Here is a 20,512-nt window from a genome sequence, read left to right on the forward strand (position 1 = left end):
AAATAAATGTGTTTAAAATGAAACAACAGAACAAATAAATAATATTATTCGAAATAAAATAAATACACATTTTAAAAATATTATTCAAAATATATAATAAATGTCTTTATAATGAAATAAATATAAGTTTATTTACAATTCAAAATTATTCTGAATAAAATAAAATATATAAAATATTCTGAATAAAATTATAAAACATTCTGAATAAAAACGTTCATGTGCAATATATATATATATATATTTTTACTTTTCTTTTACTTTTTTTAAAATAACTTTTTTTACTACTCATAAGTTTTTTTTCTTTTCTAAATTTGTAATGGACAATATAATATCTGTTAGGTTTTACAATATGTACACTAAGTGAAAAGAACATGCAGATACAAATAATTTAGATATAGCATGTTAAACTGCAGCAGTGTGCACTGAACACCCAGAGAAGTGCAGCTGTTGGAGCATGGAGCGTGTTTGTGCGCGCGCCCGTGTCCATGATGGCGGCCGCAGCGGCGGTGGAGGTGAGCGGCAGCAGCGGCAGCAGCGACTCGTCCAGCACCGCGGAGGAGGAGCGGGTGCGGCGCCTCTTCCAGACGTGTGACGGGGACGGAGACGGGTACATTAACCGGTCAGAAACTACAGCAAACTCACTTTGACAAGTTTACGTACAGAATAATAACTCTGCAGACTCTCTGGAGCTGAGCAGCGGGACGGGCGCGGTGACGTCACGGCGTTTTAGTTTGTATGAACGATCGCAAAGCGACGATATCAAGATTTAATTCACGACAGCAACGAGAAACAAACATATTAACGCGTATAAAGTTGGTTTGGACGGTTCTGAGGTGGTCAGAAGAGTGGTAGTTGTGGCGTCGGAAGTGGCAGGAAATGTTTCATCCTCATCCGCTACAATGTTGCGTTTGATGTTTCTGAACTTGTTACAGTGTTGATACTTTGTAACTGTTCTTGGCGGGACATTTTGCCTACACTGTTGTCATTTGTTGAATTAAAAGTGATTCTGAAGCGGTCATTTGAGTGATGGCATTAGAACCGATTCAGTGATTTGCCAACACATCTGTCTTGTTCTTTGCTAAAATAGACAACGTCATGCTTCACTGTGATTGAACAAAAAGGGTAATATTGTTAATTGTCATACATATGCTCCAAAAGTATTTAGACACTTAAAATAACTAATAAAAATGTCTAAGTGTCATTGCATTAATCAAGAAATATCAAAGCAAACGTCATTTATTGGTGCACAAACATACTTTACAAGCAAGCAAATGTGAGATTTGTTCATTTTCAGATGATATAGAATAGATCTAGTGTTGAAAATGAAAACATGCAACTTTTGAGTTGAGTACTTAGTACTGAGCTACAGCACATCATGCATTAAAGTCATACAAATAATACAGAAGCTTTATTATTTTTATTACATTTTATATTTTACATTTATAGCAATTTAATTTTTGCTTTTTAAAATATTTATTGTACATCATGCAAAATAAACTTATGGTGAGATATCATGCATAAAGTAAACTGAAATATGAGAAATGTGAAACATGAAATATTAACCTTAAACTCTTTCTCTTTCTTTCTTTTTTTATCAGCTGTTTGATATTTCCAACTTCGCTTGAAGATCACTTAGTGATTGTAAAACAATGTAGTTCTGTTGTGAGAAAATATCCTGCAGATTTAGACATTTTTTCATGTTTTTGTGACTAAACTGTCCACATATAATCTGGGGCAACTGTACATGTTAAAGAAAATGGATCATTAGATCACTGCATGTTTTTCCACTCTTGCGAATCTCAAGCGTCTGTCTCTGTGTCTCGTTCAGGAACGATTTGCTGATGGTCTGCCGGCAGCTGAACATGGAGGATTCTGTGGCGGAGATCATGGGTCAGCTCGGCGCAGACGAGCGGGGAAAGATCTCCTTCGAAGACTTCACACGCTGCCGCATGCAGCTGGTCAATGAGATCCGCAAGGAGGAAGGACAGCTATCGCTCCTGTCCAGCGACTCGGAGAAGAGGAAACTTCACGAACATGTGGCCTCCTGGCCCACCAGCAGCGACAATAGTCTAGGTATGTTGTCTGCCATGTTTTTGCCCAGATCTAATAAATTATAATGTGAATATGAATCATTGTTGTCGGAGTCGCTTTGCTTATTTTTCTTAGCATTAATGAACAGAAATATAAAATGCAAGTGTATTTTTTGTATAAAAATGTTTTTTAGCAATAATGGACAAAAATAGAAAGTGCAACTCATTTTTTTGTACTAAAAATTACGCATTTTATTAGAATGAATAAAGTGCAAGAAAGTGCAACAGTATGACATTTTTTATTAGAAATCACACATTTTTATTAGCAATAAATGCAAAATATTGAGTGCAAAAGTGTCGTTTTTTTATTAAAAATCATGCATTTTTATTAGCATTATTGGACAAAAATATAAAGTGCAACAGTGTAATTTTTAAATTAAAAATCACAATTTTGTATTAACATTCATGGATGAAAATAAAGAGTGCAACTGTATTATTTGTTTTAAAAAATTTAGCATTATTAAACAAAAATATAGAGTGCAACAGTAATTTTTTTGTATTGAAGGCACATTTTTATTAGCATTTATGAACAAAGATATAGAGTGCAAATATAATTTGTTTATTAAAAACCACACTTTTTCCAATTAATGGACAAAAATATGGCATGCAACAGTATTATTTGTATTTTTAAAAAATCACACATTTTTGTTAGCAATAATGGACAAAAATATAGAGTGCAACTGTATCATTTTTTGGTGTTAAAAATCACACATTTTATTAGAATTAATAAACAAAAATACAGAGTGCAACGGTATAATTTTTGTTTTTTAAAATCACAATTTTTATTAGCAATAATGGACAAAAATATAAAGTGTAGCTGTATTATTTGTAATAAAAGCCAGACATTTTTGTTTAGTATTAATAGGCAAAAAATGTGCAACAGTTTAATTTTTTTTAGTTTTTGTATTAAAAATCATACATATTAGCAAGAATGAACAAAACTATTGGGGCACAACAGTGTAATTTTTCACATTAAAAATCATGCAGTTTTATTAGCAATAATGAACAAATGTAGTGCAACAGTGTCATTTTTATATTAAAAACATGCTTTTTTATTAGCATTAATGGACAAATGTAATATAATTCCATATTAGAACTGAAATTATTTTTAAAGACAGACTTACTGTGAGCTCTGAGGTTGTTAATGCTTGATTTATGCTTTTTCTTAAAATAATAGTTTAATAGCAGAACAAATAACATTGCCCATGATTCTGGCATAATAGTCAGTCTTCCTACACTCTCAAAACACTGAAATATTTGTGTATATATATATATATAGCACATTTTGCAGTAATATTATTTTTTTTTCTGTATACAGAAGTAACAACTTTAAATCAACAGTTTTATATTCCTCCAACATTTTTGTCATTTGCAATGGTTCATGGGATTGTAGTTCTATCCCTAAGTTGTTTTTGTCTTGACATTTTTGTCATATTTATGTTCTGTGTTCAGTGCAGTCTAATGCAGTCTGTCATGTTTGTGTCTGTGTTTGTTCTCGCAGGTGCTCGTGAGAGTTGGGAATTTGATTCTGGAGCTCGAGACTTACAGAGTCCAGATCTGCAGTCTCCAACACAATCACATCCTCCGCAGCAGAGCTCACCGTTACTCCACAAACTTCTGGATCAGCCCAGCGTTCTGGAGCCTTCGGCTGGACTTCACAAGCTCCTGACCCAGCATCCCTCCGGCCGCAGCGGGGCTCTGGGTGGAAGCTACGTGGAACTGGCCAATACGGTGAGTCTGACCTCTATTTAACCGCTGGCTTTGATTGGTTGGTTGGAATCAGCAAGAATTAATTTTAATGTGGTTTTTGCATTGTAGTGGTGAACTGTTTATAATGCGTGTGGGAGTTTGATGGATGAATGTGTTTTTTCCTGATTCTTGTGTTCTAACTAGGCTTGATGCAACAAATAATCGTTGTTTAATATGACATTATTTTCATATCATTTAATCCCTATAATATGTTACTGTACATATTTTAAGTGCTGATTCTCAGTAAATGTTCTGCATTTTTAATAATATTTCTGTTAGTGATAAAATAATTTTTTTTTAATTAATAGTTTTTATTAATAAAAATAATTTATTAACGCAAATATAACATTTTAAACTATACAAGTGCATAAAATGTGTGTAAATATTTTTTTAAGTCAGCACAAATGAAAGGAAGTAGAGCAAATGCTATGAAGATGTATAGATAATTTACAAAACAAATAGTATTTGTATTACAGAATTTCTAAAGAAATGTATACCTTTTTGGTGCAAAGTCAAGTTGCATTAATGCTTTATTGCACAATTGTTAAAAATACTTTATTACAGTAGTAAGAAACTGAAGAGAATTATTGGGATTATTGGAAATTACAAAGGTTTTTTTTTTTTTTTTTTTTTTTTTTTTTTTTTTTTAGATTTTTTTGCCAGAAATGTGTGGAAACCTTTTTCCACCATGTAAAAAGGAAAAAAAAAACATGCTTTGCCAAATTATAATCAGTCGAAATTATAACGTACTAAGTTGAAATTTTGAGATGAAGCAAAAACTGTCATTTATATCATTTTTATATATATTTTTTCTTTTTTTTAATCTCATAATTATTATTTAGTATGTCATAAATAATATTTTTTTTTTTTCATGTCCATCTGTTTTTGGTCTGATTAATTTTTTTTAGGAACTAAGTGTAAGAGTTGGAAACGGCATCAAAAAATAAAATAAAATAAAACGACAGAGAAAAAGACACAAAGCACAGCAAAAATAAAAAAAAAATAAAAAGTGTTTATTTTAATAATTATAATAATCTCATAACATTTACTGTATCATAAATTAAGTCAATGTTCAACTTAAGCAATTAAGTCATAATTTTATTAATCTTATAATTTCAATTTAGTATGTCATAATTTTCATTTTTGATCTCATAATTGTGAATTAGTATGTCATAATTTTGACGCTTCATCTCATAATTATGAATTATGATGTCATAATTTCAGCATTTGCTCTCATAATTATTAATTGTCATAATTTAAACTTTTGATCCCCCTTATGAATTGTCAGTTTCAACTTTTAATCTCATAATTTTGAATTAGTATGTCATAACTTCGACTTTTCATCTCATAAAGATGAATTATGATGTCAGTTTCAGCTTTTGATCTCATAATTGTGAAATAGTTTGTCATAATTTCAGCTTCTGATCTTAATATTATAAATTAGTATGTCATAATTAAAATTTTTCATCTCATAGTTATGACTTACCAAAGCATGATTTTTTTTCTTGCATGCAGAAATATGACCTGGATTTATTTTTTGAGCTTTTGAGCAAACTGGCTATGAAACATCTTGACCTGTAAAGCGCTGAACGTCGATGCAGTGTGTTAGTGAGTCTGTAGATGGCGCTGTGAGTTTATTACTGATAAACACGAGCGCTCCTGATCATGTAGTGCATCTCATCTCAGTGGTTTCGCTCCATTGTTTGGTGTTTTTTCATAAAGGCAATTTAATTTCCTGATGAGATCTTTTAACTTGTGATTTGAAGGCTTTGGCATGAGGGAAACGGGTTTTTCCTGATCCGTTTGCTCATCAAGATGAGTGAAATATATCATGTTGTTTTGTGTAAGAGTGCTTTGACATGAATGAAGATGAGTGAAGCGATATCAGCCGGCGTTTGTAGTAACATCTGCTCATCAGTGTTCTCTTGTTCAGCTTCTGCTTTGGAGTCCAAGTGAAAAATGTCTGTGCACAATAATATTTCTACATAGCAGAAATGTTTATGGGTCAAAGTCGTTAAGATGTCTACGTCAAAAGAAATTTACTAAAGTGATTTTATGTCCATAGAAAGCACATTAAATGTAAGTAAAGTGTCTATTTTTTAGGTTTCAAATATGTTTGGAGAATAAAATGTCAAAATTTGGTTTAAATAATGTTACATTGTCAGTGTAACACAATATTTATGTAAAAAATCAAACAACATGTGTATTCTGACCTGTAAATATTAAAATATATAAAAGAATAAGGAAGCATATTAAATGTTTTAAATGCATAAAAATTCCAAATGACAAATCAGCAAAACATAGGATTGTGGCAAATTTTAAAAAATGTAGAATTACAACTAATTAGTATTTGGGGTGGAAAGCAATTCGTCTTTTAATATGTCATAATTTGATTTTTGTTGCAATTATGCCTGACATTTTAGTGGGTGTCTTCTGTAAATTAGGGAGAAATGTATGATATTCATTTTTTGCTCAGAAAAACAAAAACAAAAATGCAATTAAATGGAACAGAAATTTTTAAAATATTTTATTGGCAGTATTACACTTATTGTTTTTATGCTTAAAGCCTTTTTTGTCTTTGACCCTTATATAAATATTTGTATGTAATATTTTTATGTAATATATTATAAATAACAAATAATTTATTATTATATTATTTAGAATAATATTTATACATTTATGTATTATTTGTTTTATTAATAACAACTATTGAACTATCTGCTTTTGGTCTGATGAATGTTTTTAAGAACTGAGAGAGAAAAACAGCAAAAGAAATAATAAAATAAAATAAAATAAAATAAAATAATAAATATTTGTGTGTAATATTTATATGTAATATCATTACCTATTAAACATGTATTATTATTATTATATTATTTATAATAATATATATGCATGTATTATTTATTTTGTTAATAACCACTATTAAACTATATGTTTTTGTTAAAAGGAACTAAGTGTGAGAGTGTGAAACAGCAAAAAATAAACTAAATAAAATAAAATAAATAAATACATAAAAATTATAATAAAAAAGTAAAAATAAAGAAAATTAAATAACAAATTACTTATTTTAATAATTGGCATAGTCTCATAATTATTTACTATACCATAAATTAAGTTGTTATTCAGTTTTAAAAATTTAGTCATAATTTTGACTTTTAATCTTATAATTTCAGTTTAGTATGTCATAATTTCAACTTTTCATCTCAGTTATGAATTACGTAAATTTTAACTTTTGATCTCATAATTCTGAATAAGTATGTCATAAAATTATTATAACAAGATTGTTATACTGAATGACATTTTAGTGGGTGTCTTCTGTAAATTAGGGAAAAATGTATGATATTTATTTTTTGCTCAGAAAAACCAACACAAAAATGAAATTAAATGAAACATTTTTTTGGAACAACAACAACAATTTAAAGCGGTTTATTATTATTATTATATTATTAATAATAATATTTCTACATGTATTTATAATTTATTTTATTAATAACAACTATTAAAGTAAATAAGTATTCATTTTATTTATGCAAAATGTGTATTTTTTCATGTTATTGTGTAGTAAAATATGAGCAGGACATGTTCTTGTCACGTTTCATGCGATTCATGGCTTTATCTGTAATGCACCAATATTCATTACAGCGATTACACAAGATGCAATTTGCCGCCATGTGTTCTCCAGAGGTTTGTGTGTGTGTGTATGTGTGTGTGTGTGTTTGTTCATCACTGTTGTGTGTTCTGAGTGTCTCTGGGCTGCTCTACACTGACATATGGCATGTATTAGTGTATGTGACGTCACAGTGTGTGTGCGTTTATAGTGATGGAGGAATGTGTTCGGTGTCATGTGATGTTTTAACAGCTCTGCTCCGCTGATGTACGGCCGTTATACAGGCGATCCGGTTACCGCAGTAAAGTTGTACTGAATCATTAGAGAGGACATTACCAGCGTTGGACCTCTGTTTGACTTTTTACATGCTTTGTCTGGTTTATGTGTACTTCTCTGCATTTTTGCTGTTGTTTATGTGTGGATGTTGTGTCTTAGAAGTGGTGCTTTGTGATTTTGTGCTGCTCGGTGTTGTTTAGTTTCTTTATTGTTAAGATGAACTCTTGTTAACTGCCTGTTTAACACACAAAGTGAGTTTGTGACGGATGGCAGTGGTGTTTTGTTGAGGTTGCGCTCGGGCTTGTTTTTGCTGCAGTTTACAGTTTTCTTCATTAGGCAGCATCTGTAGTTTTTATTGAGCAGTTAAAGGTGCTTTGTGGGAACGTGAGTGTGCGCTTGCTGTTTTATGTCCATCTGTTTTTTGGACTGATTAGTGTGAAAGTGAGGGGGAAAAAACACAACACAAAGAGAAATGACAAAAAAAAAAAAAAAAAAAAAAAAAAAAATTTATATATATATATATATATATATATATATATATATATATATATATATATATATATATATATATATATATATATATATATATATATATATATATAATTGTGTGTGTGTGTGTGTGTCTATCAAAGGTTCCAAACCAAAAAAAAAAAGATTTATATTATATTATATTATAATATATGTAAAAAATAAATTAGCAACACTTTACAATTAGTTTTAATTTTCCTTTCGTTAACATTAACATGAACTAACTGAAAAAAATAATTGTAAATACTATCTATCTATCTATATAACACTACATGTCTATATAACAGTACACACACACACATAGGTAAACAAAAAAAATTTTTTGCATGCAATTAATCACGATTTATCATTTGAGAGCCCAAGTTAATATTAACTAGCATAAATTAACATTAAATTTTATATTAGTTAAAGATTATTAACAGTTAATTTGCAACACTTTACAATTTTAAACAGGTTTTATTTTCCTTTTGTTAACATTAGTTAACGTGAGCTAACAGAAAAAATAATTCTAAAATAATTCTAATTTTTTTTTATCTTAAATTAAATTAAGTCTTTTTCAAATTTGCTAACAAATTACTAAAATTAAAATTTGTAATTGTTAATGTTAGGGCTGTCAAACGATTAATCGTAGTGAGTTGTATGCAAAATAAAAGTTTGTGTTTACATCAAATATGTGTGTGTACTGTGTATATTTATTATGTATATGTAAATACACACATACATGTATGTAACTTCAAAAAAAAAATATGTATGTATGTATGTGTGTGTATATATATATATAATGTATATGTATATATGTGTATATGTGTATATATATGTGTGTATATATATAAAATTATTTATTTATTTATTTATTTACATATAATTGAAACATTTTGTATATAAAAATACAATTTTTCTGTAATATATACATGCACCTGTGTTTGTGTGTGTGTGTGTGTGTGTGTGTGTATACCAGAGCTAACATGAACTAACATTACATTGATATTAGTGAAAGATTATTAAAAGTTAATTTGCAACACTTTATAATAAGTTTTAATTTTCCTTTTGTTAACATTAGTTAACATGAACTAACAAAAAATAATTTAATCTTAAGTTTAATTAAATCGTTTTTAAATGTGCTAACAAATTAGTAACCATCAAATTGCTATATATATATATATATATATATATTTTCTAATAAAGACACTATTGCAGAATTTGGACATATTGACTGAATTTTATTCTTTTGATCTTAAAACCTTTTAATCTAAAAGGTTAAAATCAGCTTTGTAGACAAATGTAAATGTTTATTCATAGCTGTCATCACTAGTATTATTCTGAAGTAACTATATGGGTAACCGTTATAAACTACCTGCTTGTAATTGTTTAGTTGTCCATCAAAACTGCTTTAGTTCTTGACAGACTTTATTAACAGCAAGACTGATTAAAGCTTTTCTTGCTTGCTTTTCTCCATCTAAGAATTTCTTATCTCTTAGAAAGCGACTTCAGCGCCTGCTGTATGTTGGATCAGTATTGAAGATCTGCCGTCTGTCTGCTGGTATTTAAAGCTCTCTCTCGCTGTCTGTCTCTCTTTGGTTTTCTCTCTGTCACTTCATCCTCCACTTAGAGCCCAAATTTCATTATGGACATTATCTGCTGAGCGCTGCGTTCTGCCCCGAGCGCTAATGTCCCCATCTCACTAATGCATGTAGGCGATCCGTCAAAGTCACATTTAGTGGAGCGCGTTGCAAATCATCTTCAGTTTGTCCAGTTCAAGATCAGATTGAGTCCAGATTGAAATGTGCTTCAGGCTTTGTTGTTTGTCATTGTTTCCAATCGTATTTAAAGAGACTAGAATTTGATTTTAAAAAGTTAGTGGCATTTTTCTGGTTGTTTCAGTTTCATATTGTGGTTTGTATATAAATATACAAGCAAATGTCTGAAGTATATCAAGTTCAAGATGTAGATGAGTTTGTTTCTTCATCAGATTTGGAGAAATGTAGCATTGCATCACTCGCTCATCAATGGATGTGAATGGGTGCCGTCAGAATGAGAGTCCAAACAGCTGATAAAAACATCACAATAATCCACCACTAATCCACACCACTCCAGTCCATCAATTGAAAATGGTGAAAACAATAAATTTATCTGACGGCACCCATTCACATCCATTGGTGAGCAAGTGATGCAATGCTACATTTTTTCATATCTGTTGAAGAAACTCATCTACATCTGGGATGCACTAAGAATGAGCACTTTTCAGCAAATTTGGGTGAACTACTTCTTTAAATGCAGTAATGTAATTTAGTATTCATTATAACGCAAAATTAGTTATAGTTATTCAGCAAAACCTGGGCATGCTGACTGATCCTGGCGTGCATAGTAAGGTCTTCCCAATGTGCTTAACACAACAAGATCCAGCAATCCCATCAGCACCGCCTCGTCTGTCGCCGCTGATTCATGACTGTCACACACCATTTAGCTTCATCTCATTATGGGCTTCGTTAGGAGCTCAGAGCGGGAACAGATACGCATGAATCTGAATCAGAGCTCAGAATGGAGGTTGTATGTGTGTTTGTCTTAAACACGTTGTCCTTAACAGATGCAACAAGCGATAGAAGTTCTATAAAAGCTATGCATGCAGTAGTTTTAATTTGGTCCTAAATGCAAAAGGACATTTTTTTTTTTCCTGCTGAGTTGCATTAGTTGACTGATTTTGCTATTTTACTAGCAAATGTTGCATATCTAGAAAGCATTATGCTGATATAATGCTGATGTGTATATACTCTACCATTCAAAATATGCAAATATTGAGACATTTGTATTTTTAAAAGAAACATAGTGTTTTGTTTTTCTTTCACCTCGGGTGCATTAAATAAGAAAATGATTGCATAGACATTTTTGTAATTGTACTGATCATTTCAAATGAATGTTTTATTCAAACTTCATCTGATATAGACATACAGTGCACTATATATACTATATAGCAGATCTCCACAGCTTGATTTGCTTGTAGCATTGCAAAATTGCATGAATATTATTTTTTTTTCTTTCCAATTTTTTGTATATTTTTGAAAAAATAATTTTTAAAAAGTGTGTATATATATATAATTTAAAAATATATAATATATATAATTTTTTTACCTTTTTTTTTTTTGTATATTTTTGAAAATATATTTTCTTAAAAGGTAGAAATATATTTTTTCCTCCATATATTTCACTCCAAGAAAATACATTCACATATGCCACATAAACAATAAAAATGTACAATTTTATTAAAAATAAAAAACTCCTGTGAGGATAAAATATTGGAATAAATGTTAAAAAAAAAAAGACAAAATGTTAAATAAATACAACAGGATACTTTTTTTTTTTTTTTTAATACAATACATGAAAAAAATAAAGCAATATTAAATCATTATAAATCTCTATTAGGCTATTTTTCATCACATTTACATTTAGACTAACTGATATATTTTCAGTAAACTCGCTGAAATACTTTTTGAAATATATTTAGGTATATGAAGGTTAAAACTAAATATATTTTCAATTTCAAAAATATATTTCATTGAGCTCCACAGTTTACAACATTTGTTTAGCGTATATTTAAAATATATATTTGGCCAAAACAAAACATTGTGCTTTGAAACATGTATTATGCACTGAAATAATAAATGCAAATAAATAAATAAAGAAGTATTTATGAATAGAAAACAGTAATAATTTATTGTATTAGTGCTTTTGATTGTATTTAGATTAAATGAAATGTGTCATTGGTGACTATGATGATGCATTAGTAGGTATTATTGCTATTGTATTATTTTGATTTTCTGTTTTGTTTTTTGTTTTTTGTTTTTTTAAACAATTTTGATCACTAGTAGCTCAGAAATGACACACATTTGCCTTAGGTGAGGACAGAAAACTATTGTGTCTGGTTGGGAAATGGCATCAGGTCAGACAGATCGCTTTCCTGTTGTGTTAGTTTGTCTTGTTTGGTTCTGTCGCCTCATTATATTGAGTTTGCTGCAGGTTGACGGTCTCCCTCACCTTTGTGTCCTTCAGACGCAGTTGTGCTGCTTCAAGCAGTTTTTCTTCAGCCGTTGTGAATGCTGTTCGTTTAAAGGCCGGACGTGTGTTTTATCCTTTAGAGGACAGATGCAAAGACGAATGCTCACCATGGGATTGGCTTGAAATGATAAATGTGAATACGGTTTCCTTTCCTGCCTTCGGAAATGAACACGCACATATATTTACTGTGTATAATTACCTTACCAGAATGCCAGAGTCACAACTGCTTCACTGCAAAAATGTCTTTAATTTGTCTTTTTTCACTTATTTTCATGCAAAATATCCAATAATAAATTAATATTTAATTTTAATATGTAATAATAATATATAATTATTTTTATTTGGCTGCTAAATCTGCTAAATGAGACTATAAGACTGTAAAACTATTACATGAGCATTATTGATTTTTATAAAGCTCCCATATGTCAGAAATGTTTTATATGCTAAAAAGTTATGTAAATATTATCTCCAATATATTTTTGATCATTTTGTGTTTTAGAAAATATATTTAAAACATATTTAAAAATCCAAAAAAATTTAAAAAGCCATTAAAAATTCCCATATATTTCAATCCAAGAAAATACATTCATGTCGCTTTTGAACAAAATCTTTATTTGTTGTCTATACATTGAATAAATATATTGTACAAAAGTAATACTTTACTATGTTTAAAAAATGACAATATATAAAAAATGAAGCTTTATTAAAAAAATACATTTTGAAAATATCTAAAAATAAAATTATTTAATTTTAATATTTAATAATAATTATATAATGATAATTATTTTTATTTTGTTGTACTGCAGATTTTTACACTTATAGCAGCATATACAATATATATTTATTGTTTTACTGGTTTTTATTTATTGTTTTTAAAGATGATATTAAGATGAACATTATTATATACTATAAAGTTTCCTTGTGGCAAAAAATGTATGATATTACAAAATTATATATATATATATGTATATTTTTAAAAATCAAAACAAATTATTTATATGTAATTATTTATCTAATATGTATTATTTATCTAAAATGTTTCAAAATATATTTACTTAAATTTTTGTCAGTGTATATTTAAAAAAAAAAAAATTTTTACAAAATTTTGAAAATTGATTTAAAAATATAATTTAAAAAATGTTTAAAAAATTAAAAAGGAATATACTTTACAAAATTTCAAAAACTATATTACAATATATAAAAAATGAGACCTTATTAAATCAATTGTGTAAAGTGTAAAAAGTAAGAAAATGTACTTATTCAGGTCTTTATATCTAATGCAGAGTTGCTTCTCAATTAAACTTTTTTCATTGTAAGGATTTTTACACTAAAACATTTTTTTTTTTAAATTTGTAAATAAAACAAAAATGATTATCCTATGCTTTACAAGATTTCAGTCTTTCTACTTCAAAATTTCATGTTTAATTAAATGTGTTACTAGCTGTTTCATTATAATTATTTGTGAAATTTGCTGAGTAAAAATTATTTCAAATTATAATCCTATACCCACCTACCTACCTAATTTGTTTGTTTGTTTCCAGTGTAGATGTTTTAACTGGAAAAAAAATAAGAAATGCTCATTAAGAATATGGTTTTTGTTTGTTGTGTGTTCTCTGTTGAATTCTGGGTAAAGACGCTGGAGTGTGTTCTTCCAGGGTGTGAAGCCATATTGTGAGAGTAATTGTGCGTATCAGTGATATTCCCGATTCGGCGCGTGTGTCTTGATGAGTTCAGCGGTACGGAGGGGTTTGTGGGACGTTTAAAGGCTGAGAGGTTTTAATGGCGCTGTGTAGGTGACCCTCGTTTTACCGCTGTAAGAACTGAAAGAGGAAACGCTCAGGTTATTGGTCTGTCGTCTGAGCTGGAGGGAAATGACTGCACTGCTGTTATATATGTGTGTGTGTGTGTGTGTGTGTGTGTGTGTATGTTTCTACTGTTTTAATCAGTGACCTGCTCATGTGGCGACTCTCTTTAATGATCAAATATCACATGTCTATTACAGTCCAGTTATATTATCGAGACATTATTTACACAGGAATCTCATTCATTGTTCAGGTTTAGGATTTTGTTTATTTTAAACTGATTTCATATTTTAAATAATAAACATTGAATTACATTTTCGGTCACTTGAAACTTTTTGTTACTCCATTTACTCCACACTGTTTATTTAATACATTCTCGTATTCAGTTTGTACTGTTTTAATAATTGTTTGTTGGTCAAATTGGTAATTTCATATATATATATATATATATATATATATATTATATATTTATTGTTGAAAATATGGCGTAGATAAATATCATACTGTGTGTATGTATGTATGTATGTATGTATGTAAAAATAGATTATTTGAATAAATATTTAAAAAAAATAGATTTTTAAAAAATTATTTCTCTGTCATTATTTCAATTAAAATTCAGATAAAATGCATTCTATTTTTAATATTTTTAAAATAAAAAATAATATTTTTGAAAATAAAATTAAAGTGTGTTTGTGTGTATATGTGTATATATGTATATGTATATGTGAATAATACTTTAGAATTTTCTGGATTATGTATTTATAATATTTTTTGTCATTTTAAATGATCTTTATAAATTAATTGTAATATGTTCTATATATCATGTACTAATTCAGCACATTAAATAGATTATTTTAATAAATATTTTATTTTTAAAAATACATTTTTACAGTAATTTCTGTCTTTATTTCAATTAAAATTCAGATAAAATACATTTGATTTTTAATATGTAACTTTTTAAAAATATATTTAATGTGTGTGTGTGTGTGTATGAATATAATATTTAGATTAATTTTTATTATTATATATTTATAAAATATATATATATATATTTTTATAAATTTATAAATTAATTGATTACATATAATGTGTTAATTTAGTACATGATAATATATGGAATAAGATACTTAAAAAAATTGGTAATGAAAAAACAATTAAGATAACAGTACAAACAGACTTAAATTAACAGTATGGAATAAATGGAGAAGTAAAAAGTGTCAGTCCAGTGATTTCTGAATTGATTTCTGGAAGGAATAAATTAAAGTGATATCGAACAAGCAAGTAATTAGGAAGAATAAACTAGAGATGTAAATACAGTACGAGATGCTGACAGGGTTCGGGAAGTTCATAAATTATTCATCTGAGTATTTTTGTGTTTCTGAGCTTCGGCTCTTCTTCTCTCTCGCAGGAAGTGCGGCTGCTTGTTTCCAAAACCAAAAATATCAGACCTTGAGTTTGTGTAGTTTGTATAGATGATGTGCATGAATGTGTATGCTGTTGTAATGAGTCATGGCTGTGTTATAATTGGCGAACAATGACTAAACTTTGACTTTTGGGTGAAATCACCCACTTGACGGCTTCACTAGAGGGAGCTGTTGAATTCGTTATATAACACTGGAACGTTTAACGTCAATATTTGCCTCTTTTTCACTCATATAAACTCAACCCTATCTCAGTCTGGACATGTAGGCCTAAATCCAGCATGCACGCGAGGAGAGCTCCGCTTGTGTTTAATCGGCTCTAATGCTGCCGTGAGATTGACGCAGGGTATTTTTCATTGCCTCTGACAGAGTGTTTGATGAAGACTCGTCTAACACAATGACACACACCTATAATTAAGTCTGTTACATGGGGTTTGTGCCAAGAGAGAGCGATATAATCTGCTTAAGAGCCTCAGCCAGAGAAACGGCAGAGAAAGTTCTGGATCTCGGCCAATGTGAGGAAAACAATGAGCAAACTCAAATAAACAATCAGATGCTGTGTGTTAAAGGGATAGTGCGCCTGAAATTATCAGTCTGTCAACGTTTAACTACATTCATGTTGTTTCAAACCTGTATGACTCAGTTTATTCAGTGGAACACAAAAGCAGATACTTAGCAGAATGTTCAGTTTTATACAATGAAAGTAAATGGTGACCAAGACATGTCTAGTACAAAGAAGGACCAAAAACATCATAATATATATTATATAATATTTTATATATATGTATGTACACGTGTATGTGTGTGTGTATATATGTATATATGTGTATATATCTATATCTATATCTATATCTATCTATCTATCTATATATATATATATATATATATGTATGTATGTATGTCTTGGAAATATATACAATATTTCAATTGATATTTAAAATGTAGTTTGTTTGGTTTGTCTTATCTGGTGTGGGGTTTTTTTTTTTTTTTTTTTTTATTGTTTTTTTTGTTGTTTGTTTGTTTGAATGTGTGAAAGACTATAAAAACAGCAAATAATGACCTTTATGGAATTTTATGCAGTTTTTTGGGAGTGTATTTGTTTATTTAAAATAAGTAATTTTATTAAAAAAATAAATTATTTAAAATATAAAAGTTATTATTTATTGATTGTATTTATTACACATATGTAAAACAACATGTTATTCAGTGTTATTTGCATAAATGTATATGTAATATACATATATTTGTGTGTGTATATATGTTTGTGTGCATATATTTATATTTATTTTAATGTATGTATTTATATATTACTATATTTAATTATATATAATATATTATTATATTTATGTTATATATTAATGTATTTCAAATACATTATGTATTTCAAGTATTTTTTTATTTATTTATTTATAATATTTTTCAATTGGTTTTTGTAATTTAAATATATTTAAATGCATGTAAATTAATTATTATAAATTAATATTAAGCATATCAATTATAATATGTAATTAAGTATTAAATATGTAATCATTTATAATTATTTTTTAAATTATATAGTATTTGTGATGGAAAAATTATACATTTAAATATATGTAAATTAATTATTATAATTAATTAATTTTAATTATTATTGATTATTATTTGAAAATTATTGTGCTGTCAAACTGATTAATCACAGTTAATCGCATTCAAAATAAAATCTTGTTAACATAACGTCCGTGTGCTGAGTATATTTATAAATACGCACGAACGTGTGTATGTGTATATATATATATTTATATATGTATAAATGTATATATTTAATAAATATTTACACATCCATATGTATTTATATTTATATATGATTTATATTAAATATAAATATATTTTACATTTATTTCTTATATACACATATATATATATATACACATAAATGTACACAGCACACGAACATGTTATGTAAACGTAAGTTTTATTAATCGATTTGAGAGCACTAAAAAATTTTAAAAATGATCTGTTATTATTTCTTAAATATATATATATTTTTATATATACATTATAAATATACTCAGCACACATACATGTTATGTGAACACAAGCTTTTATTTTGTATGCGATTAATTGTGATTAATCAGTTTGAAAGTGCTAAAAATTACAAAAAATGATATGTTATTAATCATTAAATCATTATTGAATGATTATGAATTATACCTTGTTAAACAGCATTAACAGAGTCAGTTGTTGTGTCTGGATGATTTGAATATGTAGTATTTACGGTGAGTGTAGAAGTGACCGGCTGACAGAAGAGCAGCGTTAGAATGAGGGAGGATTTCGAAAGCATGAAGTGACTGATCATATTCCAGCCGAGGGGAATCTGACGGGCTGAAACGGCCCTGAAGGAGTCTCCTCCCACACACACACACACACAGACACACATAAAACACTCCGTCCTGCGGCCCCATGCAGCTGTGAGGCCCCGAGGAGCTCCCTCCCTCTCTCTCTCCCTCTCTTTCTCTCTGTCGCCCGCCCTCTCTCTCTCTCTCTCTCTCTCTCCGTGTGTGTGTGTGTGTGTATCAGAGCGGTGCGGCGCTGCTGCTGCCGGAGTCTCCGGGTGGCTCACGGAATGTGCGGAGCGTGGATTTAATCGTCTCTCGTGCGGATTAGCGCTGGGATTGCGTTGGGAATACCGCCGGATTGTACTCGCGGAATCGAGGATGAGCCGCCAAGGGCGCGTGTGGATTACAGAAGCGGGAGGAACCTGAGAACGGACGCGTTTCTCGTCAACCTCGGGCGTCTGCCGTCTCACGCTGGAATACCCTCCGTGGAAACGCCATTAGCTCCGGGAGTTTAGGGACCATGAACTCTGGAGTCGCCGTGAACGCCGGCAGGGAAGCGGCGGCTGAGGGAGGCGAGGTAAGACGCGTTAGATGAGGCTCTGACTGCGGCGCGCGGCTCTGAAACGACGCGTGTCATCTGCTGTCGCCCGACACGCACTCGTAGGGAAAGACTTTTGCTCTTGTTTTCTTTCCGTGTGTTTCTCTTGTCACTTTTAAAGTTGCAGGAGCGTCGCAGTATTTCAGCTTCATCATGTGATTCTCATCCTCGCTGTCTTCAGGGTCAGAACGCCCTCCTACAGCGGATATGACTGCTCAAATCATGTCAGATGTGCTTGTTTCAAACTTTTTTTTTAGTAACAATGTAGAATGGAGAGATTAGAAGAAAAGCTATCTGCTATGCAACTTATAAAGTATCATCAGCAAATAAAAATGCATTGAAAAGTGAGCATACAGTGCAAAATGTGTTCATATCAAATGAAAAAGGACTTAAAATGCACCTTGAAAAAGAGCTCTCACTGTTTTTTTCAGCATCTTGTGCCATGAGCACATTTTTAAGAATAAGTTAAATATGAATAAATATTCAGTTTAATTTTTCTAGTTATGCTTCGTTTTTAGTTGTTTTCGTATCTGAGTAGAATTATTTTAAAAGTTATTTAGAAAATTAGTATTAGTATATGTCAGAATGAAAAAAGGAAAAGACAAACTACACCAAATAGAAATTATTATTATTATTTTTTTTTTTGCATATGCTGCTCATTGTTTTTCAGCATCTTGTGCTGTGAGCACCACATTCTTAAGAATAAGTTAAATATAATAAATATATATGTATAAATAATATTGTTTATAGGGTTCTGTTTTTAATAAACATTTTTACACATATATAGTTTAGTTAATTTTTGTATCGTGAAAAGCGCTATACAAATAAATTTGAATTGAATTGAATTGAAAATAAACATTTTTATGTTTAGTTAATTTTTTAATTTTGGTTCTTAGACTCTTTTTGAGTGAAATTATTATAAATATATATTTTACAAAATCTGTATGCCATCAAAATAACTTGAAATTTTACGAATAAGTTAATTATAATAAATGTATATGTGTAATTAATTTGATTAATTTTATTTATTTATAGGGTTCCTTGTTTTTTTATTAAACATTTTAATATTTAGTCACAATTTTTTCTAATTATGCTTAGTTTAGTTCTTACTCTTTTATTTACTTATTTTTATATATATATATATATATATATATATATATATATATATATATATATATATATGTATATGTAATTTAATTATTTACTTTTTATTTATTTATTTTTATTATTAAAATTTTTTTTTTATTTATTGTTATTTTTTTTATTTTTTTATATATTTTTTTTTTTATTAATTTTTTTATGCCATCCGAATGAAAAACTATATTAAATATGGCTTAAAATAAAAATGATTTTGTTGCCACTCACTGTTTTTTCAGCATCTGTTGTCATGAGCGCCACATTTTCAAGAGTAAATATAAAAAATTTATATGTATAATTTTTATTTATTTATTTATAGGGTTCTATAGATTTTTTTTTTTTTTGCTATATATGCCGCTCAGTGTTTTTCAACATCTTGTGCCATTAGCATCATAAGAATATTTTAAGAATAAATATATATTAAAAAGTATTAAAAAATTATATGTAAAATTTATTTATTTATTTGTAGGTTTCTGTGTTTTTAATAAAAAAAAAAATAATATTCATTTAAATTCTTTCTAGTAATTCTTAGTTCTTAAACTCTTTTCTGAGTAAAATTGTTATAAATTATATATATATATATATATATATATATATATATATAAAACATATATAACATTTTTGTTTTTTATAGTCAGAATAATTTTTTCATATTTCATATTCATATATTTCCTGAGTTATTTTACATATTAATTACAAATATTGTATACAAATATTACTTTTACAAATATTACATATATATATATATATATATATATATATATATATATATATATATATATATATATATATAAAAACATATATAACATTTTTGTTTTTTATAGTCAGAATAATTTTTTCTCGTTTTGCTCAGTTCTTTCATTGAAAGTAATATTTAGAGTTTAATAATTTGTATAATTTTTATATATATGATCTTTTTTTATTCCTATTATTTTT

General features: G+C 28.7%; 1 protein-coding gene across 3 annotated transcripts in view; it reads left to right on the forward strand.

Moving 5' to 3' along the window:
• Positions 1-485: 485 nt before the first annotated feature.
• Positions 486-20,512, forward strand: part of mcc (MCC regulator of WNT signaling pathway) — a 112,328-nt gene continuing 92,301 nt past the window's right edge. Inside the window, exons 1-3 of one of the 3 annotated variants that reach the window (XM_051110220.1) lie at positions 486-619; positions 1,829-2,073; positions 3,592-3,821. In XM_051110220.1, the coding sequence (XP_050966177.1) occupies positions 486-619; positions 1,829-2,073; positions 3,592-3,821 (609 nt within the window). Of the gene's footprint in view, positions 620-1,828; positions 2,074-3,591; positions 3,822-18,049; positions 18,419-20,512 lie in introns of those variants that run through there. The other 2 variants (XM_051110221.1, XM_051110222.1) reach the window with 2 other exon arrangements.

This window comes from Labeo rohita, chromosome 5 (assembly GCF_022985175.1).
Source record: "Labeo rohita strain BAU-BD-2019 chromosome 5, IGBB_LRoh.1.0, whole genome shotgun sequence".
NCBI lineage: Eukaryota > Metazoa > Chordata > Actinopteri > Cypriniformes > Cyprinidae > Labeo > Labeo rohita.